Source organism: Cupressus sempervirens, chromosome 4 (genome assembly GCF_028749045.1).
Source record: "Cupressus sempervirens isolate cs-2001-9-10 chromosome 4, ASM2874904v1, whole genome shotgun sequence".
In the NCBI taxonomy this organism is placed as follows: Eukaryota; Viridiplantae; Streptophyta; class Pinopsida; order Cupressales; family Cupressaceae; genus Cupressus; species Cupressus sempervirens.
Window position 1 is genome coordinate 577,594,266 of NC_143121.1, and position 25,051 is coordinate 577,619,316.

The window sequence follows — 25,051 nt, forward strand, 5'->3', positions numbered from 1 at the left end:
TGATTTTTCCTTACCTTTCCTCTAATATATTATTCTTGTTGAAGGTATCTACCGCTCTTCTTCCACACTGGTCAATTCAATATGAGTTGAGCATTTAGGTTCTTCAATAGCAACAACTTTTGTGCTAGATTCTACACCACCAAATTTTTTAGTTCGCATACTTATCATTCCTTTTGAATTTCTTTGTATCACGAGTTTATTTAATTCCATCTGGATCTTAGAAAATATTTCTTCATATTTTCTAAACCTTGGAGCAATGACATCAATAGGTTTAGAAAATAACACTTTTGCATATAATATCACTTGATTCTCATCTATTTCATAACTCGTGGATGGTAAGTAAGATCTTGGTTGAACGATTTTTAGATAACAAGTGCCAATGTCTACAAGAAAACATATCTCATCTTCGTATTGCCTAACCATATTGGCAGAATCCTTTCTATTTTGTGCATCTTGGACTGAAAATATTTGAAATATCCCCAAATGCACTATGAAAATTGTCTCCTAGCTCTCTAATGAACTCACTTATTTGTACAATCAGTAGTTTATTAGCTAGCCATTATGATACACCTTTTCCAGCAAATAAATTTTGTATATAGAAAAATATACATACCAAGATTGATCCAAACTTGAATGGTTGTTTCTCGTCCCTCTTCACTTTGTCTCTCTTTGTTAAGAGTTGAATCCTAAACATATCACATGAGTCACACACCACATATCCCTTCACCATTTGGTAGGCCATATGAATTTATCCACCGAGTATGTCATTCAAATGAATAGATTAATAAGCTATGAAACCAATCACCGTAGTTGCATACCTTACTTCCATGCCTCCTATATCACTAATTCTCATGTCTCGAGAATAAGATTTAGCTTTCGTTAGACATGTAACCAAATCTAGAAAAACCATTCCTAAGGTAGATAACTCACTAGTATTACATGATCCAATGACTATGTGAATGATTTCCTTATGATTTCCTTAGTAATTTTCTGTGGCATATCCAACCACAAAAGTTCCTCATGAACTCTTCTCAATATATATCAAACTCATTAGTGATGAAAATTGTTTAGTATCGATAAGTAGAAGATATTTTTCCATAGCAAGTCAAATTGTGATATTACTATCAGGATTTAACTGTGTAATTTTTGGATCAAACTCATTGACTTTATGAGTGAAACATGGGTCAATGAGTTTGACTAGAAAACTACCAAGTTAAATCTTGATAGCAATATCATATTTGTTTAGTATGTAAATAGTATATGCAAAACCCTTCATTTTCAAATGTCAGTGCTTGGTCTTAACCAAATCAAGTTTTTTTTAAAGCTTCCTATCTTCCTTTTTGATATAATCTACGCCTAGTTATTCAATATTTTAATGAATGTATGATCAAATATTTTTGACCAATAAAACTCTAGAGGTTTCAAAGATAGGGCTCCTATCATATCATTTTCACTCTCCTTCATAGGATATAGCTTAAATATAGGTTGAGGCTTCTCAATCACGTAAACTTGGATATGAGTATCCACTATTTTGTGACGTATTATTTAATATGGATACAAAATTTGAGACCTCATCACTATTCATAGAAATGACTCCACCTTTTAGTTCATAATTCAAACTCTACATGGTATCAAATGTTTTGTTTGTATATGATTGCTTCACAAGTGCACTCGACAAAAAAAAGTGACAAATGAACTCAACTTCCCCTGCTTTATTCTTGAAACTACTCATTATACCTCTTCTAATGATAAATGATACTTTCTATTGGTTAGTATTGTTTGTTGTTATACCCTTTTCTTTACTAGTTAAAGTGTAAACCTTTATGATACAATCTCTTGAAAATTATTTATCACCTTGACAACTCATTGTACTTTGTTCCAAACATAAAATTACATCTCATTATGCAAATTTATATGACTTCTTATAAAATCTCACTTGCATCCTAATCACTCCCTAATTTAAGTCTAATATCACTCTAATCATTTGCATAATCCTAAGTTAGAGGATTAAGAAATCCACACCCAAGCCCAAGTCAACTTCTGTCACATCCTCCCACTCCTCAATCAAATACATTTATTGTCAACCTTCAATGCACGTATACATCCCTTACACCTTTATCCCCCTTACATCCCACAAAATGATCATATTCCCTCTGAATTTCAATCCTCTCTCCTTGTGAAACTTATTGCATTAAGATTCATTTGAGAAAGCTCTCTCTCTCTCTCTCTCTCTCTCTCTCTCTCTCTCTCTCTCTCTCTCTCTCTCTCTCTCTCTCTCTCTCTCTCTCTCTCCTGAAGATTAAATCTAAACTTTCCATTCAACCTCCCATTTTCCTATAAGTTAAACCCTTCTCCCTTCACAATTCATCCACCTTCATATGAAAAATATATCTATGAGCTTGTCTCAAGATTAAATCTAAAATGTCTAAAATTGCATTATAGTCACCTCCAATGATATAATTCCATGCCTTATTATTCTTGTAGAAAGACTTTATATCTTTCCATAAATAATTTTTTCCTAGTGCACTCTTTGGATCGTATACATTGATTAGACAAACTTACAAATTGCTTTTAATACTTTTAATGCAACACAACATCTAATTTATCCTTTTTAAGATTATTTCAGCATTGATTTTTATTTGATCCCATCTAACTACTAATCTTCTCAAAGCTTCGGCTGCTTGTGACCCCTACTTGCCAAATTCCAAATTTATTTTGAAAGCTATTTATTTTTTCATTATGCAATTTAGTTTCTTGAATGAGAGCTAATTTAGATTCTAATAGACTTAAAGCATGTGTTAATAAAAATTGTTTATTAGGGGCATTTAAGCCCATTATTCTATGCTATAATTTTTATTGTGTCAAGGAAAGGAACTACCCCTTCCCTAATTGTAATATAGTTATTGACTTATTTTGGGTCTCATCTTTCCCATCCATCTTCCTCAGGGTAACTAATGTTTTCTCGTCTCTCTTCTTTTGTTCTTTACCATAATTAATATTGTCCATTCCTAATAATGTTGTAGAAATCTCTAAGCATTCCTTAGAGAAATAATTGTTTTTCATGACTTGATCCATTTTCTAGTATTTTTTATTTTCTTCTAAATCTCCAATGATCTTATTTTTATCTAATTAGATAAAATCCATTTTCTATCCTATGCCTCTACATCTGCATCTTCTAAATCATTTTCTACATTCATGCTTTTTGCAACACCTTCCTCATTAATTTCCTCATTATCTACATTGTCTAGGTCATGTTGGATCCCCATCATGTTGCAAGCTACTACAAACTCTATAGGAATTTGACCAAATTACTTGGGAGAGATTACATGTTTTGGAGAACCTTCAATGCTCCCAATATTGCAATCTAAATTGTTGTTGGGACATTGTTGTGTTCTTGTAGCACATGCCATTTTGATAATTCCTCTCTTAGCTCTTCACGTTTTCTTATAATATCTTCTAACAAGCCTCCTAATGATCCCAAATTTGATTCCAATTTCTTTACAAATGCTTCATCCTTATTATTTTCATGTGTAGTGCAATTAGAATCTGGATCAAAGATAATCCCTATGTGTACTTGATTTTGTGTTGGAACAATTATTGGTGCTTTCTTAATGCCTTTATGATCTAAACATTCATTACCTGAGTCTATGTATTCTTCTACCTATCTATCCACAACCATATTGAGGATTTAATTGAAATCTCTTTTATTATTGGATCTAATGTAGTGTGTAACCTTATTAGAGGTTTAAATTTGGGCTCAACCTAGGCCAGGTTTTATGAACTAGTGATTGATCTACCCCCAAGAACTATTTTGTGGTGACCTTTAAACATCACACACTAAGGGAAGAAGTAAGCTTGGAAAAAAAAAAGCCGACTTTGACTATTTAACACTTTTGGTCTAGGAATTAAGCTTAGTGTGTGATGTTTAAGTCATTCCCTATTTTGTTGGTGCTAGTGGCAAATATGGTAAAAATTTAGAGCTTTGAATTTTTCTCCCTTTTTGGGGAATTCTTCTACATGCCTTTCACCTCTCTACCACTTTCTAACTTAAACTGTGAGGATTTTCCTCTAGGTTTCCTTGCCACCCTTTTCCCTCATGAATTCCCACCACAAATTTCAAAATAATACTTGCTAGGAGTTGTATGTTCTAGAATTGATTATGATTTCGTTTAATCTGATGTGGATGGATCCTTCTTCAAACCTCTTCATTTTCATGCCCTCTTGGTTGGTGATATGTGTTGTTTCTAATGCCTTGAGGTGGAAACTTGAGGGATCCAAATCTGCCTCCCTGTAAATTCAATATTATGAACCAATTTCCTTAGATTGTAGGAGTGTTACCCTGTCACCACAAAAGCTTCCCTGGATTGTTCAATTTTTATAGTTATGCAAATTTCCTCAGATAGAGTGACCCATCTTTTTAAATTATTTTTTATTATAAATTGATTTATATAACGAATTAGATATTATTAAATATTTTTACAGTAGGATTAAAATGGTTAGTTAAATTCATTCTCCATAAGGTCTTCAAACCAAAACACAACATAAAAATGAGGGTATTACAAAAGCATCCATGCTCTGCTAAAAAGTACAATATATTTGATATATCATACATAGAAAAGGTATAAATATAATATTTTTTCCAATATATTTATTTTCTATTGTATGCCTAATAAATATTTAATTGAACATTCAATTTACTTTGCAGGATACATAATAACAAAGAAATTAGACTAGAAAAATTACCCCTTTCATTATGCAACAAATTTTTTTCTCATAATCATTCTTTTAATCAATATTCAATAAATTGAATTAAAATAATCTATTTTCTAAAAGTAAAATAACTAAGAATAAATCCAAATTATTGACAATTTTTTCTTGACAAAAACTAGGTGTACTTGAGCTCTAATCTCGCAACAAGAGCTCTTGACATTACAAAATAGATTAATAGTTTCCTAGATGTCACCGATATTTTTCATGGTACATTAAAAAGATGACCTCAAGTTTTTTTACATTATAAAAAAAAGGTTAAAGACTTACCTAAATGTGACCCACATCTGATCTAGAAATATGACCCCAATCCTTATGATCTAGAGTACAAGGAATTGCTCCAATAAAAATAAGCTTGGATCTTATCAATCAGGTAAAGAAAATCAATTAAGACTACATACCTAAGATCACAACGTGTATTGTTATTAATAGAGGTAGAGGTAAAGGATGTGGGTCTTTGGTTTGATTGACACTCAGAATTGTAATTATCCAAGGAAACCATTGTTCTTCTATGTTAGAGAAACAAAAAAGATACAACTATAGTTTTCTTCCTTATCTAACTAAAAATAATAAGTTTACTTTCATTGTTTATTGTTGTCTTAATTTTTTATTTATAAATGCTATAGATATTGTAGAGGTGAAGGATGTAGATATGTGGTTTGATTTACACTTATAATTGTAATTATACAATGAAAACATTGTTCTTATCTGTGTTAAAAAACCAAAAGGATAAGACTGCAATTTTCTTCTTTATCAAATTAGAAATGACATATTTACTTCAATAGATTGTTGTCTTTAATGAATGATTTTTTATAAAAATGTTCTCTCTCAACATCTTACATCTTACATGTATGAATTTTATTTATAAAATATATAGGTGTGCTAGTTTATAACCACTTAGCTTGCAAAATGATTTGAGCCATCTACTTGCTCAACAATTAAAAGTGTACATAGAGGACGTAGTTGTTGGGATTGATAATCCGCTTCCTCCTCACAACCGCCCAACTGTATGCTCATGTTAGGTGGCAGTTAAGTATAGTAGCACTCAATTTTCAGAAATTGGATATTATGTTTCTACACCAATAAGTTCATCCAAGAGTCGAGGCATCTCATAAAGCACTAATTCTAAGGTCATTTTATTCTATTTTTCATTTTCTTGATCCATTCACAATTGAATTTCCTTGTATTTTTATTATCTTCAATCCATCCATTGTGTTGGAATCAAGTTTGCTAAAACATTCAACATCCATGTTAATGGTCCTCTTTTTTTGACTGAATGTTAATTAAAACTAGAAATGAAAGTTACATACATTAATATGTTGCTTTATTGCTTCACAGTAAAAATCTAGTATATATTTGAATATAATCACCTCCTTCAAGATAGTGAGAATTCTTTTCCTATGCCATCCATGATGCACATGAGGGTGTTGTTTCTGTATCTCCTCTATAAAGCTCCCATTCTCTACAATATTTGCATCTGGAATTGATTCAAATCTCACATCGTTTCATATGCCAATGTTAGTGAGTGTCTTTCCCATGCCTTCTATAGCAAGGAATTTGGCCTATGTTAAAACATTGTAGGGGTTGTGGTGTGATGACCCATTTTCTAGTTGCTTATTTTAGGTTTTTATTTTCTTGTTTTCTTTCAAATTAGTTCTTTTTCTTAATTTTTTCTCTATTTTGTAAACGTGTGCACTAGTAAATGGTTGTCAATAATCATATATTCTTTTAGGTAATAATAACCTTAGTCATTATGATTAAGATATTTTTAATATTTAATTAATTCATATTATGTAGTCTATGTTTATATATTATATCTCATATTAATATTATCATTACACATACACACATATAATATTTAAATACATTAGATATATAATATTAATTTATATGTTTTCATTTTTTTATTCCATCCTTAGATCCATTCATTATATATTAGACATATCTTCACTCTTACATCATTATATTAATAATGTAGATCATATAACCGATCAAAATAATAATGTAAATATAATAATTGTATTATCCGTTTGTTTGATCTATTATTAATAATGGTAATACTTTACTTTTATTATTGTTATATATATTATAGAATTATTATATAAGAGTGTGTGTGGGTGGGTGTGTGTGTGTGTTCTAACTTCAGCCTAGTTAAGTTTAATTTTCAAGTTATATTCATGTAAGGGCTACACGAAGAATACTTATCCATTTTTTATCTTTGGTGCCCAATTGAAAAGGTTTATTTAATCTAAAGACAATCTTGGGCCTCATGGCCCATATATATATATAGTGAATAATAATATATATTTATTATGCTATTTTTGGATTTAAATATATTTAATAATAATATGTATTGAGACTATTTCATATATTTAATAATTATTATATAATTAGGGTTCTAAGTGGAGGACATGACATGTGGATACTCCTCGAACATGCCTTCATGTACTTACATGTGATGCATCTAAATCAAAACCTCGAGATGTTAAGCTCTCTTTTTCACCCCATTCAATGGCTTATGGTTCAATATCTATTGATGTTGATTTCCCTAGTCTTTTCAATACCTAATGATTTCCTTACTCTAAGATTCTTCACATTTCTCTTATGTAAGTTATAAGGCTACATTTCATTGATTGTTGGTACTATGAAGTCTAGCACTGTAGGCTTTGAAAGCCGAAAGGATTCAAATTGTCTTCTTTGGGACGGGGCCTTTTGTGGCATTGTTCCCTAAATATTTTGGGGATGGTATTTGAAACTAGTTAAAATTTGACCAAGGACTTGTAAGTTTCCATTGAGCTGACAAAAATCTCTCCTATGCAATTACTACTACTATCAAGAAGGATATTACTTTACATCTAATTACCAAGTTTCATATGCTAGCATTGTTGGTCCTGGAATTCATCATCGTCCTTAGAAAGTTAAATTGCACACCCTTCACTATGCAATATGTGCAATGTTCTCCTATGTTTTTTTGTGTTCAAGATGTAGAGAATTAAAAACATCATTTGATAAAGGGTTTGGTTTACAAATTCAAGAATTTTTAGGTTTCCTTGCTTAATCTTCATAACTAGGTTTTTCACTCTTTGAGGCCTATCATTGAACGAAAGATAGAGATCTTTTCCCTTGCACAGACATATTATTTCATTGTGCATTTTGATTCTTCTAATAGAAAGGATTTGATGCTCGATGATGGGGTGGTTGTGAGGAAAACACTCTCCCTCAACTAAGACTCATGTTTGATTTTGTTTTTGTTTTTGTTTGTTTGTTTTTTTTTCGTTTTTTGGTTTCTTTTGAATCTTCTTAATATAACAACACATGTGAATTTTCCTATCAAGAAACTCTATAACATATTTCTTTAAGGTTTATTCTATGACCTCTCATATTGGTCCCTCTACTTTTACCCATTATTTTAGTGGACATTGACATCTCCAAGGCTTTTCATTGGGATGTGGTTTTGAGGATAGAACTTGCACTTGATTACTTGACAATATAGGCCTTCCCTTTCTGTGCAAACAATATTTTTCCATTGGCCACCTAGTTGTTGATTGTCCACTCTCTCGATGGAAGGGTGCAAAGACATGGTTGAAAAATGCTCATCAAGATCACTTCATTGTTTGTGCCTCCAACAATCTAGTTGATGGCCCTCTCAATATGATTTGTCATCTGAGGTTTCTGTTCTCAAGTACCTAATGCAACTCGAGCACATCCTACTACATCAACTCCCATTGGAGAATTCCATTCACCTTCTTCTCCAGTCAATCGATCTGTTATGGCAGTTTGACATTCAACTTGTCTGCCTTGGTGTTCCATTATTGGGTAAAAGCATAGATCTGTGTCACCATTTCTGATACAAAAACCTGTTTTGGTCAAATCTCATTTCTCTATCAAAACTCAATTTTAAAAAAAAACTAAAAATACCCTTTTATAGATCGCAAATTCAATATCATCATTATATAAATTTTTGAGTGTTTTGATTAGTTATAATATGTTATAATTTCAAAATATTATAAGTCGATATTTCAACATTTCAGAAGATGGTCTCTCAAAAAATGAAAAAAAATAGTAAATCATATCAAAAAAATAAATAAATTATATATATCACTAGAGGAGAGAATCCTCTTCACGAATATGTAATTTTTTTTCAAGAAGGTATAGATTTGATAGGGAAGTTTTGATAGGAGGAAAAAACTGTTGGATTCTGACAAGGTCGAACTTGAGTACTTATAACAAAAAAAAAATATGTCAAAAATAATTATTTCTTTTTTTGTTCACTAGCTATACATGTCATCTATAAAATATTTTCAAATTATAACAAAAAAAGATGATTTGCACATACTTGTTTGACGGGAACTACATCCTATATTTTTTATAGTTAAAAAAGGGACTTCAAAATAAAATAAAATGAATAAATTTTCAGTCAAAAAATTTATAAAAATTATAGGCATAAAATTCATACAATTCTACACATTTCATTAGTTTACAGCATCTTCATATTTTAAACACAAATACCATTTTTTTTTTCATTAATGTTGAACTGTCACATTCTGATATCACATTTCTTTATAAAAGGTGACACAGGTTTGTGTTTTTACCCTATTCCTTCAATGCACATTAATGGGGCCTTTGTATAATTCCCACCCATTTCTTCTAATTTTGTGGACTTGAATGATAATATTTCATGGACTATTGTGCAAAGACAGAAGAAAGGTCTTCCAAAATGCATCTATCGATCTCACACAAGAGTGAAGGGTGTGGAATTGAATAGGATTGGGGTTGGAATTGATTAATCTATCCCCAAGGTCCCATACTTTTGCATTGATTGTTATTGTGTGGGGTAGCCGTGCTGCAACAATATTGCTTTTATTTATCTTGTGGGGTTGTTTAAATTGTTCCACATCTCATGGTATTTTGTCTTCTTTCTAGCTACGCCATTATAGAAAGATTTGAGCCCTTTCAATCCCACTTTATCAAAATCCACATCATCTTCAATAAATCCTGTAACCAATTATTATTTTTGTTTCATGAAATTTGTAAATGTAATAATCCATAGTAGAACTTAAATTTTATTACATTTTTCAATATCCACTACTAGTATACCTCTAGATTATTTTAATAGATTGTTGACCCCATTTTTTAAACTTGGATATTTAAAACTTCGAGAAAGTATGATGGCTTTATAAAATCCATTCATAAAAATTTCTATCAGTAAGACCTGTCCAAGGACCTCACAAAATTACAAATACTCTCAATACAAAGAATATTGATTTTTGTTGACTTCTCAATAATTTATTAGAATTGACTTGAGGTTTATCAAGAAGTCAATTAAGTCTATATATCCAAAAGTCGGTTGATGTTAGTTGTCTAAATTTGTTAAATTGTCAATAGAGTAGTGCCACAAGATTAAAATTTCTATGTTAACAGTAATTCTTCATATCTAGTTTAATAAAGAAACATAATTTGGAGATTTTAAATAAAATATCGACAGGGAATAATGTATGTCAGTTTATAGTTATCGATGTTTTTCTTGATAAGCACACCTTACCAAATGAGGAAAATAAAATTTTATGTCAGTGATTCACTCCAGTTTCTATAGTTTTGGGAAAAGCCGACAAGTCCAAGGTAGCAGTTACTATAAGCCAAACGAAAATAGTTAACTACCCATGAACCGCAAGAAAGAACTATCAAGTAAGGGCATGCATTTCATCACACGGATGGTGAAGGCCTTATCGGATGAAAACCGGAAATGATGCACCCATACAATTTCACAAAATGCAATTGTCATCAAAGAAATGTCATGTCAAGGGATAAAAGAGAATGGTTGTGGAATGCGGGAGACCTTAAACAACATATTGACATCCATTCGAAAATTCAAACCATGGAAAGTTGACGAGGAATATTATTTATGAAGAAGAAATTTATTATAGGGAAGGTTTTGTTGTCAGTGGATTGAAAAAGTTGTGAAATTTGCTTAAGTTTTTCAAACCTCCAGCCATCAGTTACAAAAGGGAGCTTTCAATCTTTTTGAGTATGCCAAATTCTGTCATAAATATTCTCTAAAACAAAGTTTTCCTTTACATGCTCGGCGAAAATAATGAGTTCTCAAAGCGGCCTAAAAGCCCAATAAAATGTATACGAGTGATACATTTGGATAAATTGTCCAACTTTTTGAAAAAGGCGATGAGCACAAAGTGAAGGAGGTTCGACGAAGTTTCGAATGTTTCTATTCAAACTGATACTCGTCACTTATCGAGAATCCCATGAATTTTAGCAAGTTAAATACTTGATGATAGGTCTAAGTGGCATATATAAAAGTAACGAGTTGCTCAAAAAATTTTAAGCTTTTTCGAGCGTCGGCAAGGAAGTATTCTTTTAAAAGTTGTTGAAGTACTCTTAGAAGCGAATGCAACATTTAATCGAGATAATGAACAAATTATCAAAGTTTGCACAACCTTTGATAAAGTACAATGACTTGTATGCAAAGGTGATAATATGTTATAAAGAGGTGATGGGCAGATGACAAATGGTTATAATAACTGCTCCACCAGCTCCCCTGCTTTATAGCAGAAGCCTAGCTATTTTCTTGTAAGAATGTGAATACATATGTGATGCGGGTTGTCCAATGAAAACTTACACAAGACACCATTGTTGGAGGATATGCATAAAGTAGACTTGTCAATAATGAAAACTTACACAAGACGCCATTGCTGGAGTATATATATAAAATAGACTAGTCAATAAATTTACACAAATATCATTGTTTCGGCTGTCATAGCATAATATAATGAATCGTCTAGAATTATTCGAGCTGAATCTGTGGTTGTAAGAATGCCTCTAGAATGTGAAATCATACAAAATGGATACAAATAGTTATTGAAGCACCAATGTCTCAGGAAACTTTGAAATGTACTTAGTTCAATAAGTGGGAGAGACGTTGAGAGGATGTGTTCATAGAATGGTCAATTCTATAATATTATGCAAGTATATAAAAGCCGCCACCTTTGCCAATTTCCTTTGTGCCCACGCTCCGTAAAGAGTCGTGAAGCAGCCATGAATATCCACTAAAAAATGAAATCTAGTATGTTTCAATTGAAAAGTGACTGAGGAAATCTATATGTACAGAAAATGTGGAATCATATACACTTCACCAAAGATGTTTGATAGAAGGCCTCATAGAGATACTGTTCGCAAGTCATGTAATGGAATCATAGACAAAGATCCCAAATTATTTGTCAAAACACCTCCGAATGCCATAATGTGAGTCATCTCACAAGAGTAAAATCAAACAATGGATAACGTGATCAAATCGGATTTAGGGTAGCTCTTGTGATCTTTGAGTTACTAAAACACTCTCAGTACATGCTAAGGAGCCCTTAGTCATTGCCAAATGCACGGAATGGATTTTTCGTTTTCATCTAATGTGTACGGCAGATGAAAATCTGAATTTCTACGACCTTGGGTGGTTTCCTTCCTACCCACATCCCAAGATAAAAGCTTTCAACTTGCAGAGAAACATGTAAAAGACACAAAGTGTTACATAAAATTTGTCAAAGACAAGAGACCAATCAATGTGCCAAATTGTTCGATGTAATGCATCAAATGGAATTTCAAAGGAATAAATGAACTAAATGCACAACATCCGGCAAAATGGACTACTTAAAAAATATTTAGGAACTTCTAAAGAAACACACTTGGCAAGTTAGTCCACAACAAATTAGGAACTTGAGAATAGACATGACACCATAAAAGAATACATGGTTAAAAGCTGAGGTTTGGTAAATGTTCTGATCGACATGCAAGGAATGTGAACTCGGCCTAATTATCAAATTCTTTTTTAAAAAATGATGTCAAAAACTCCCAATGAAATTGAAGATATGTTTGCTGATTACATAAGAAAAAAGTTTATCATGGAATGTCACCAATTTGACCATCATTTCAGAAGTACTACATGTAATCATTTAGAAAATGTTGTAAACTTGCATGAGATTGAGAGACTAAGTGTTTGTGAAAGGAAATAGTATATTACAATGTATATCTTCAAAGTTCAAGTTGTTCATGATTGCAAGAAGATGTTCTCACCTCTAGTTTACTAATGACTTTCTCTTTCTCTAAATGTTATACATCTCGATTTCTCATTTGTAGAAGTGACTCATGTTACCTATTGTATTGAAAGTTATTTAGGCTCTGTCATTGTAAAAGATGGGTCAATCCTAACTTATTTTGTAAATGGTAGTTACTCTAGAAGTCACTTAGGTAGTTTTTCTAAGGAGTTGTCTCAAGTAGGCGGTTATTTAAGTGGTTACAAGTTGGTTGTCAAAGAGAGTCTATAAATTCAAGATCATTTGTAATGTAAAATGGGGGAGGAGCTTTTTGGACCAAGGGGAAACTGTGCAGAATTTTCTTTCGAGACTTTTGGATTGTTTTCCATGCATAAAGTGTCTATGAATTTGTACATCTTCAAATATATAATTTAAGAATGCATTTAGTCATAAGTCTCAAACGTGTTCATGATTTGATATTAGTAAGTTTTTGTATGTCAGTTTGGCAGTTTTATGATCTTTCTAATTTATGTAATTGGTTTGGCAAAATGCATTCATTTCCTAGTATCTTGATGTGAATGTATTAGAATATCTTATCTTTTCTTGTGTCAAGGTTTGTTATTCTTATTATATCATCATTACATTTGTACTTAAACCCCTTTGCAATCATATAATTTGTGAATCTTAACTAGTATTTGTATGCCTACTATTTGAGGTATCTATTTTCTTTAGTTCTATTTTGTCTCCTTTTGTACTTTCTAGTGAAAAGTACACAAATCTCATAAACCCCAATCATACAAGGGAGCTGCCCATCTCAGTGCAGAGGAAGGTTGCAGTTTGATAGTGATCAAGCTCTGATCTATCCAACTGTTGGTGTGGTTGTCACTGATCCTCAGGCGAATAAGGTCATTTTCAAAGAAACACTCGCAGTGACAAATCTGTTTGCCAGCATAGATTAACATAAGCAAAAATACTAAAAGCATGAGAACTCCGGCATAATATCCAACCTTTTGTCAACTAGTATATAAATATCAAACTCAATATTTCAAGCTACTGTACAATATGCAAGGACATAATTCTTTATTGCGAGTGCAATCATTTTAAATTCTTTCTGTACAAGTTATTCCCAAACTTAAGAAGTATAATAAAATCGGATTGATTATTGTACCCTGGATCGTATCATAATCTAATGCAAAATTCCATCCACTCCTGCCAAGAGAAGATGTGGTATGAATGTTACAGATAAAAAATAGCCTGGCACTTGGGCAACTTCCTTGGAAGCTCAAAAATTCCTCGAGAGGACCTTGATCATTTGACAGGTTCAATGTGTAAACACAGAAGAACTTATAAAATACAATGAAATCTACTCAGACTATTTATATAGAAAGTTTGTACTAGCATTCTCAGCCACCTGAATCCCACCGATCCAATATAACGTCAATGTGGGGAATCCTTTTTGTCAGGGCAGATGCCATGCATTGAAATGAGAAATGGCCAAAATTCTCTGGGTATTATGCTTCATCTAATTGAGCAAACTTCACCTGTGGAAAGTAATAATGCATGTTAATAACAATCATCAAATACGTTTTTATTGTCAAAAAAAAACCATATAAAACTGGAAACTTCTTATGGCTTTACATCCTCTATCCCTTTGAGTAATCATGATCATATTCAGATAATATTTTTTCTCAATCTATACAAATTCATGAAAAGCTCTATTTTTGGAAAGCATGATGATAGCCCTCACTAAGAGAGCTTATTTCAAGAGACTGCAGCAATTGCAAATGAAACATCTTGGCTGCTGCTTCAATTTGCTTCCAGTTAGTTATGTAAAAGAAACTAGAATATGAAGAGCCCAACATAATTACCAAGATGGTACTTCAGATAAGAAAACCTTACAAGATATGGAAGGCTAGTGAAGCGTTCAGAGTGGAAACACTTACAATACCAGAGAAACCCCAACAAAAGATATAAAAAGAAAAACTACAAATCTTTGGAAAAAGTAAACAAGTTCAGTTTTCATTCCTTTCTCCATCTATTATTTTCTCATTGTGTATACATGCTTTCATAATCTGAAAATTGGGTCAACGTTCTGGACCATGGGGTCAAAGTTGCCACTTTCAATCAACAAGATGCCTAGAAGCCTTGGAGACATCAGTTTGGTTTGTTTTGTTGTCAAATAGTCTGTACTTCTGTGTGAGGTGTGATTGTGGTGATCCAGAGCATTGCATACATGTCTTGTACTAGCAGTGCAGATGATAGAATGGAGCTGAAAAGGAAGTTTGATGAAACAACCTTGCACGGACCACAAAATCATCTCAACTGTAGCAATTGTGAAATCACTTGCTGGCTCCTACCAAAAACAGCAATTTCATTGGAACCATACCATTTTTTGAAATTGATCCTGGTAGAAGTGGTAAATTCATCATTGTGCAGACGGAGCATGGAATGTTGAGGGTTATTGACGTTGCAAATGGATTTTCTGATGTTAGATCTTCCTTTTGAGGCCAAGGATTTTGGAGTGTACATAAGCATGTTGCAGGTGTGAGGAGCTCATTTTGATCTCTATCACGGTTCCATTTCACTCTAGAGGCTTTGTAAACATCTACTTTGGTCTGTCAATAGTGGAATGAAAAGCCTAATGCTCACTCTCAATGAAAAGTTTTTCCCCATTTAGGGTTTCTCCAAGGTAACTTTGTTATTGTTACATCCCAATTTTTGGCCAAATTTTAAATGCTCCTCTATAATGTTCGTTAAATTTTCAAGTTCATCGAAGACGATGAAACACAAGGGGAATGGTATATTACATCCCAATTTTTGACCCAACTTAAAATGTTCATATAGCTTCACGTGAATTCAGTTGATAGTTAAAATTTGTTATAATCATGTGAAATGGTAAGATGGTTAATCATTATCATTTCATATGAAGATGACATGCTAGTTAACTGTTATGATGATATTTTAAATTGTTTTGGGAAGTTGGTTATTTATTATGAATTCATAAGAATTGAAAAGACGATTAGTCGTTATGATCGTATATGATTAATAACTTGTTACGGTAATATGATTTAATTGTGAAAAATTTCCTTGTAGGGAGCACATCAAAGGGGTGGAAGCATTGTCTGAAAAGAATTGGGCACAGGGGCATCACCATTACTGGGCAAATAGGTATTAATCTTCAATCACCATGGCTAAGGGTAAACGACTAGACAAACAAGAGTGTACGTTAAACAATACCATGAGCTACTTGGACAACATATAAAACATTTATATATTTAAATATAATCAAAATTCGTACCTTTGATGATTTATGTTGGCATCCTCATCTTTTCATTATATATATATATGCACATATGTATAAATGTATGATGTCACCATGGTATTAAATTATCCAAGCTCGTCTCTAGTAACAAACGTATATATATATACATCAAGAGGGTAATGAGGATAAAATAAATTCTTCAAATTATGCATGTATATAGATATGCGCATCCTAATAGACATAACCTTGGGCACAATAATAGTATGATGACACCATTCGAAAATTATATATATATATATATATATCTTTTAATAAGGAGTCCTTCGAACCCTTTCTTTTAAAATTGTAAGTCTCTATGAGGGACAATGAGTACACTTGGTGATATTCCTTCTTTTGAATCGGTACACCAAGAAGCCAATAATCTTTTCTTGCAACTTGCATCAAGAGCAATGGTTTTAATTGAAGCCTTCTCTATTGTTTTACATTTAAGCTCGATTGTGAATTAAAATATGACTATTAAATAGTTCATTTGATCAAGCTTACCAAGTTATCTGACCATGTTCAAGTCTGAAATTGAATGAATATGTCATGTTTATGTTTTCACTTTCAAATCAACTTGTATTGTAATTCAGAAATATAATCCTCTAATTTTTCTTGAGAGAAGTCCTTGAGTCTCAAATGTTAGTCTTTCATTTATGTGAATAATGAATATGAGTGTATCTTCTAACTATATGTTATTACCATAGTTAGCAATGGAAAGAGAAGGGATGATACAATGGTATTTGATGCCCTAAATGATACAATGGTATTTGATGTCCTAAATGATATAATGTTATTTGATGCCCTAGATGATATAGTGGAATTTGAAGGTATTCGTCATCACGATAAAGTGGTATAGTTATTTGTTCCTAAGCGGTATATATGGACTAACCTGGGTTTTGCAGAAGCATACCTAGACGGATTTCGGTTTTGAATTCTACGGTATGTAGATTTTAAATTCCTTATTAAATTCATTGATGATGTCTTCAATTGTTAGTTATGAAATTTTCCGTTTAACTGATGGTAACCATTAATCTCATTCAAATGAACATAACTGATATAACTGTCTTCCTATGAATATGAAGTAATAATTGTATTTCCTTGATATGCTAATTGTTAGTTAAGACCCAAGAAAGATGGATGTAAAAGTTATCTTTGAGTGAATGTTTATTTTTTGTGATCCACATATCTTATATTTTATTTATTGTGTTGTGTAATAGATATGAACATGATAAACTGTAATTGTTCCTTTCAGAAGTGAATGTGTGTGTAAAGTTTATGCAAATTCTGTGTGATCAAACTGAAATAATACCTTCTCCAATGCTTGCTGAAGATTATCTTTATTCAGACTTGTATAAGAGATGTCAATAATGAAATTATTATTTTGAACTCTTTTATTTCTAGAAGTGATCGAATATGGCAGACTTGCTTAAAGGAGCAGACTTGATATTCTTTGTGTGTCCTTTAACTACAATCACACCCTACATAAATACCATACCAAAAGGGCATGTCCCTTTAAGGGACATGACCCTATCTAGATCGGCCTAGAATGCTTTCTTGTGATTGTTGCCCAATCAAGGTATTGAAGATGTAAATAGACTTTTCTAAAACCAATTAAGGTTAACACAATGATTTCAAGAAGGGATGTCGATCATGCCTAGAAAGAGTAATATAAATCTTAGGCATTCATAAGGTATTTCAAGAATGCTAAGGTCTGTGCAATCTGCACAGTCAGATCAGTATGTGATCAGAGTTACGGATTTAACACTCTCTTAACTAGATAATCATACTTAAAGATAACATATCTAGCAGCATCAATTAAGATGAATAAGCATAAATTGATACCCTATATCTATTTGAATCTTCTTAGCATGTGGTATCATCGAACACATGATACTTATGTCATATTATTGTATCTGTGATATGACTTATCACTAATACTAGTGATAACAGTATTGCAAATAATACAATATATAGGATAAAATCCGAAGAATGATTAAATTATTTATTTATCCAAGTTGTGACTCATAGGTACTGGCAATCCTATATCACAACATGATCCTGAGTTAAGATCTACCAAAACACAGGATAAAGTTTGAAGAATAAATTCTTCCTTTATCCAAGTTGTGATTCATAGGCATAAAAATGTATGTCACAAATAATCATGAACTCATCTAGATCTGATAATAGTTCTCTACTGTTCAGCACATTATCTAAGAGATCGTCATCTCTCATAATGTCTTTCATACAAGTGTTCATTATCTCAGAGATCATCAGCTCTTAAATAATACAAACGGGGGAGCCCATAACAATCAATGGCCTGACAATAAAATTATTTTATTAATAATTTAAAGAATACAAAAAAATTATAATTCAACCATACCAAGTCTTTTTTTGAAGTGATCTATCTTCACTCGAGAGAGAGGTTTGGTAAGAATATCTGTTGTCTGATCTGCAGTAAAAATGTATTCTAATTTTATAGTATTTTTGTCTACCATATCTCTAACATAATGGTAAGAAATTTCAATATGCTTGGACCTGTCATGGAAAACTAGATTCAGAGAAAGTTTGATGGAACTCTGATTATCAGAATGAATAATCATAGGATTCATGGCTTGACCAAATAATCCCACAAGTAACTTTCTAAGCCAAACTGCTTCCCGCGAGACCATCGCTATTGCAATGTATTCGGCTTCTGTGGAACTTTGTGTTATTGAAAACTATTTCTGCATATCCATGATATCATTGCTGATCCTAAAGTACTTTTTCTATCCTTAACACTTCCACCCTAATCTGAGTCTATGAATCCATGAAAATCCAAGTCAACTTTCTCATATTTGAGCCCAAGGTTAAGAGTGCCTTGTAAGTATCTCATAATGTGTTTGACTGCAACTAGGTGAATCTCCTTTGGCTCACACATAAACTGACTTAAAGCATTAACAACATAGCAAATATCAGATCTTGTATTTATCAAGTACAAAAGGGACCCAATCATCTGTCTGTAGAGAGTAGAATCTATGGAAAGTGATTATGTTGCTACTTCTTTAAGTTTCTGTAGATTAGTCTCCATTAGAGAAGACATAGACTTGCAATTCCACATTCCAAATCTCTTCAAGATATCTAATTTATAATTTTCTTGATTAAGTATAATGCTGTCAGAATTTTGCCATACTTCCAGCCCTAGGAAGTAATGAAGAGGTAACAAATCTTTCATCTCAAATTCTCAAATTAGATCTTTCTCGCATTGATCTATGAGATGATCATCACCTGTTATTAGTAAATCATCAACATAAAGTATCAAAATTACCATATCATCTTTATCCTTTTTATAATGTAGATTTGGATCAACTTCATTCTTGGAGAATCCTAAGCCAGTCAGATACTTATCAATTCTTTCATACCAAGCCCTCGGAGCCTGTTTAAGCCCATAGAGAGCTTTCTTCAGCTTGCAAACAAAAATTTTAGAGTCATGAGTTTCAAATCGTTCAAGTTGCTCCAAATATACCTCTTCTGTAATCTTTCCATTTAGAAATGTTGTTTTTACATCCATCTGATGTACTTTCCATCCCTTTGATGCTGCAATAACTAGGACTGCTCTTACAGAGGTGTATCTGGCAACAGGAGCAAATGTCTCTTCATAATCAATCCCTCCTTTCTGAGAGAATCCCTTGGCTACAAATCCGGCTTTATTTTTTTCAATGCTACCATCAGCAACATGCTTTATTTTAAATATCCACTTGGAAGAAACAACAGATTTTCCTTCAAGTCTTAGAACAATTTCTCAAATATCATTCTTCATAATGGATTGGTATTCTTCTATCATGGCACACCCTTCCAAGCTCTATGTTTAATAGCATTTGACACATTGGTTGGTTCTGATTTAGACAAATCATTCATGTTTGCTACATAACTAGAAAATCTGTTGGGTCTTTTTCTTCCTCTGATTGTTCTAGATGGTGCAGCGAAGTCTTGTGCTTCCTCTACTATCTTAATGGCCCAAAGTGGTCTTTTCTTAGAATTTTGTGTTTCTTCAAGATTGAGATTTTGAATTTCATCTTCAATTTCTTCAATGTTCTCCCTCTGAGACTCATATTCAATATTTTCTTCAGAACTAGGTAAGGGAGAGGGAACTTAGGGCTCTTTTGAATGCTAAATCTTCTTCAAAAATTACATCTCTACTAAGTTCAATATTTTTCTGACCAGGTATGAAAACCCTATTTGCTTTAGATATTTCACTATACCCTACAAAAATACCTTTCCTCTCGGAGGGTTCTAACTTAGTTCTCTTTTCTTTTGGAACATGTATGTATACTAGGCACCCAAAAATCCTAAGATAACTTATATTAAGTTTCACCTTAGTAAAGACTTCTTCAAAAGTTTTATCTCTTAGGTAGGAGTGAGGACTTCTGTTTTGAATATGGACAGCAGTACAAGAGGCTTCTGCCTAAAGATAATATTCTAGATTTTGATCAAATATCATATCTCTTGCAACTTCTATAATTGTCCTATTCTTCCTTTCTGCTACCCCGTTTTGTTGTGGGTTATAAGGAACGGTATACTCCCTCTTAATTCCTATTTTTTTACAAAACTCTTTAAACAAATCTGAGGCATATTCCCCTTCATTATCAGTCCTAAGATTTCTAATTTTATGTCCTGATAAGTTTTCAGTTAAGGTTTTATATTCTTTAAATATCTTAAAGATTTTTTCTAATTCTTTACATTTTAAGAAGTAAATCCAAACTTTCCTAGAGAAATCATCTATAAAAAGTATATAGTACCAGAGTCCTCCAAGAGAAGGAACAAACATAGGTCCACATAAATTTGAGTGGATTAATTCCAAAACATTGTTAGTTTTTCTAGTGCTATCATGAAATGGACTTTTGGTGTTCTTACCTAGAGCGTGTCCTCTGCATACACTTGACTGATCTTTATTTAACTTAGGTACACTAGTAACCATCTTCTCCATAGTAGATAAGGTTTTGAAATTTAGATGTCCTAATCTTCTGTTCATATTTTGTTTATATCAGCAGCTTCATGAATTAAGGCTTGAATGGGTCGACTGGGTTTTGAATTTAATTCATACAAGTACCCCTTTCTTTGACTAATCAATTTTGCTTTCTTAAATGAGGAGTTCTTAACCCATGTCATTACTTTATTGTCCATGAATGCAACATTATGTCCATCATCTTCAAGTGTTGTAACCGAGAAAAGATTCCTTTTTATTCCTGGTATATAGAGTACTCCTTTGAGAAGAAAAGAACTACCTAACTTTAGTTTCAAGGTGCAATTTCCAATTCCTTTGACGAAATGTGTTGAATTATCACCTATGGTGACTTCACCATTAATTTTTTCTAATATAAAGTCTAGTGCTTCTCTGTATCCTGTAATATGTCGAGATGATCCACTACCAACCACGAATGCCATACTTGAGACTTCATTTGATAGTGCCAAATACAATACACGATTGCCGGGATCATAGTTATCTTCTTCCCTAGTAATGTTTGTACAGTTCACTTGCTGTTTCGAATTCTCAGGGCAATTAGATCTATAGTGTCCAAACTTTTCGCATTTGAAGCATTTTATTTTGGATAAATCTTTCTTAGGTTTGTCATTCTTTTGATTACCCTTTTTCTTCTTGAAGTGTTTCTTCTTGCCTTTATAGGAATTTGTGTTAAGAACATGAAGTTCTTCAACTTCCCCCTTTCTTAAGTTTTATGGATTCTTCCTGAAGACAATCTCCCTTAAGTCTATTGAAGTCAAGAAGATTGTCTCTGGCACTTACTCCTTGTGCGGATGTTTCCCATGAATCTGGTAATCAATCTATAGCCATCACTGTTAGTTTTGTGTCATTAATTATGGTTCCTATACTTGCAACTTCATCTCTTAGACTAGCAACCCTAAGGAAGTAAGAATTCTATATGATTTAGTTGCCTTTTTAGTGTGAGAACACTAGTTGCATTGTTAACGTCATATGCATTTAATAATGCATTCATCATATCAAATGTTGTTTGATGTTTCGTTAGCATGGGTATTATTTCATTTTTCACTCCATCTAATATGATCTGTATGGCTTTCCTGTTTCCTTTACTCCAGATAGTTTTATGAGGTTTAGCAACAGGTTGTTTGGATGTTGAATCAACAAATTGTTTTACATCATTTTCTTCAAGAATCATCATGATTCCGAATTTCCAAGCATCAAAGTGTTCTTTCCCATCAAACCTGACCTCGGGTTTGATTGTATATGCCATTGAAGATAGAAGAATGATGCTAGATATATATCAAGTCTGATAAAGCCTAGGTTCGATTACTGTAGTTCTGATACCATGTAAAGTTTCTGCAAATTCTATATGATCAAACTGAAATAAGACTTTCTCCAATGCTTGCTGAAGATTATCTTTATTCAGACTTGTATAAGAGATGTCAATAATGAAATTATTATTCTGAAATCTTTTATTTCTAGAAGTGATCAAATAGGGCAGACTTGATATTCTTTGTGTGTCCTTTCACTACAATCACACCCTACATTAATACCATACCAAAAGGGCATGTCCCTTGAAGGGACATGACCCTATCTAGGTCGGCCTAGAATGCTTTCTCATGATCCCCACCCAATCAAGGTATTGAAGATGTAAATAGACTTAACTAAAACTAGTTAAGGTTAACAGAATTGTTTCAAGAAGGGACGTCGATCATGCCTAGAAAGAGCAATATAAATCTTAGGAATTCATAAGGTATTTCAAGAATGCTAAGGTCTGTGCGATCTGCACGGTCAGATCAGTATGTGATCAGAGTTATGGATTTAATAGTGTTAAGTTGTTTGTAAGGCTGACAAACAAAAATCTTCAAGTTAATGAGTGTTAAGAGAGTATCTCTGTCACTATACCAATCAAGTGGGCATCATAGCAGGTTGTAGAGGACTTTACTAGTGTTTGACAGATTATGCCATCAAATAGACCAAGTGGAAGGGATAATTTAATCATTTTTGACTGAAATTAAAACTAAAAAGTGGAGAAATCTAGCTAGGTCAATGGCAAGAGAAAAGGATGATGGAGAAGCTCAGAAGATGAGGATAGAGAATAATGTTGCATTAATCCCCATCACATAGGGTGAGATTGATAGGTTGGAGAGCATCAATCTTGCATTGACAAAGATTTTAGGAATCTAAAGAATATTTGAAGGAACCTGAGAATACACAGCTATTTGACGGTAAAAAAGGGGTTTGAAGTCGGAACAATAAGTTTCACAAAAAGATGTGTATTTTAGTCTCCAAATGTTGTTCCCTCATTCCAATTGCATTTGTAAGAATTAAGCCATCCAGACATGCTTTCACATAGTATTTAAATAATGCTCATTCTTTAGAGCATCAGAAGGTACCATCAATCCCAAAGGATTATGTTGGGGCACTTACTTTAGGCAAAGACAAGGACAGAGTGTTAAAGGATACACCAGTGAGTTTAGGAAAAGAGCAGTTCAGTTGGGGAAATTATTCCAACGGATTCTGGCAATTGACAATATGTTCAGGGGAAAAGCCATTTTCTTTAATCAAGTAACAGCATTATATAACATGCAGAAATAGCAACCAGATGTATTACTGCATAAGATAAGTCTAGCCCTACCCTCAGCACAGCAGAAACGCCTTTCATCAATATATTCAGCATCCAAGCCTATCATCCACGCACCAACAGATATATCCTCATGTGCATATGTTTTCAAATAGGCACTGCAAAATAGTAGGTCAATTGCAGAATATATTAGCATTCTTGTATCAAGTGTGTTTGAAATCCAAACCAATAAAAAAATGTGCTTTACCAGACTCAGCAGTGCATGTTCAACTTGGTTTCACTCGGTCAAACTTAACAAGCAACAAGTTGTGTCCACTTTAACGTTATAATAATATACCAATGACAAAGCTTCCTAAATATAAGCTTGTTTCTAACCTAATTGTTCTTGGAGATGAGAAAATGAGTGTTAAAATAAATTTAATAGAACACAAATTCCATGATGATAATTTTCACAAGGCAAGATAAAGAGTGTACTGGCTTAGCTTACCTGTTGCTGTTAATATGACGTGCAATATCCCTAGAAAGAACATAAAATGAAGCAGCTGCATGACGCAAATACCTGTGAAGCACAAATATCACCATTTCTACATAAATTTATCAACAATGTAAAGATAAATAACAATTCAGTAACTAGCAAAAATTCAATCAAAAATCAATTATAGGCATAGGATATTATTAGTCAATGGCCAAGAACAAGCCCAATAAACCAATTGGGAATGCTTAACAATTAATCAAGCGATTTTTCAAGCAATGACCTGCACCCTGAAAGAACACTTTAAGCTTCTAAACCCTCCTCTTGTCAGGACACACTTGATGATAGTGCTTATAAGAAGACATAAGTTTCTCCTCAAATAATGAAAAATAGCAAAAAAATTGAGTCAAGTGGAGCCCATAAGAGCACCAAATTAATTTCAAAGCAGCAGCAGTTGTTTGATTCCAGTTGCAATTATAAATTGCAGGGAGCCTATGATGGCCATAGTATGATTCAACATGACCAGTTTGAATACCGTCCAACTTGTGATGCTAGGATCATCTAGTGCATTATATTTCCAACAGATGGAGACACAAGACATCCAATTGAGTCTCTAGTGGATGAAGGGTCATATCTCTGAATCCCATCCTATCAATCTGACAAAGGATTCTGAAAGGGCCCTTGCTAATATAGGAGCCCAACCGTAGCAATGTTGGATGGGGAATATCTCCCTGGTTCAATCATCATTTATGGAAACAACAATTTTTTTGAGCCAGCCAAGCCAGAAGAGAAGAAACATTAAGTAATGGGTGAGGAGAGGATGGAACAATGAACAAGACAAATAGGAGAGGAGCATCTTCTTCCCCCGATGCCTAGCAACTTTGAGAAAGCTACACAACCACTGCCTCTACAA

General features: G+C 32.8%; 1 protein-coding gene across 2 annotated transcripts in view; it reads right to left on the minus strand.

Annotated features, from left to right (window-relative positions):
• Positions 1-13,861: 13,861 nt before the first annotated feature.
• The window catches only part of LOC149562517 (hydroxyproline O-galactosyltransferase HPGT2-like), a 114,490-nt gene continuing 103,300 nt past the window's right edge, over positions 13,862-25,051 (minus strand). The window contains exons 10-12 of one of the 2 annotated variants that reach the window (XR_016363956.1): positions 24,154-24,250; positions 23,721-23,824; positions 13,862-14,344 (exon numbers count right to left, since the gene is read on the minus strand). Coding sequence is in view for 1 of the 2 variants with exons in the window: in XM_089825998.1 (XP_089682124.1) it covers positions 14,322-14,344; positions 23,721-23,824; positions 24,154-24,225 (199 nt within the window). In the remaining variant the exon portion in view is untranslated. The remainder of the gene's footprint in view (positions 14,345-23,720; positions 23,825-24,153; positions 24,251-25,051) is intronic. The other variant, XM_089825998.1, reaches the window with a different exon arrangement.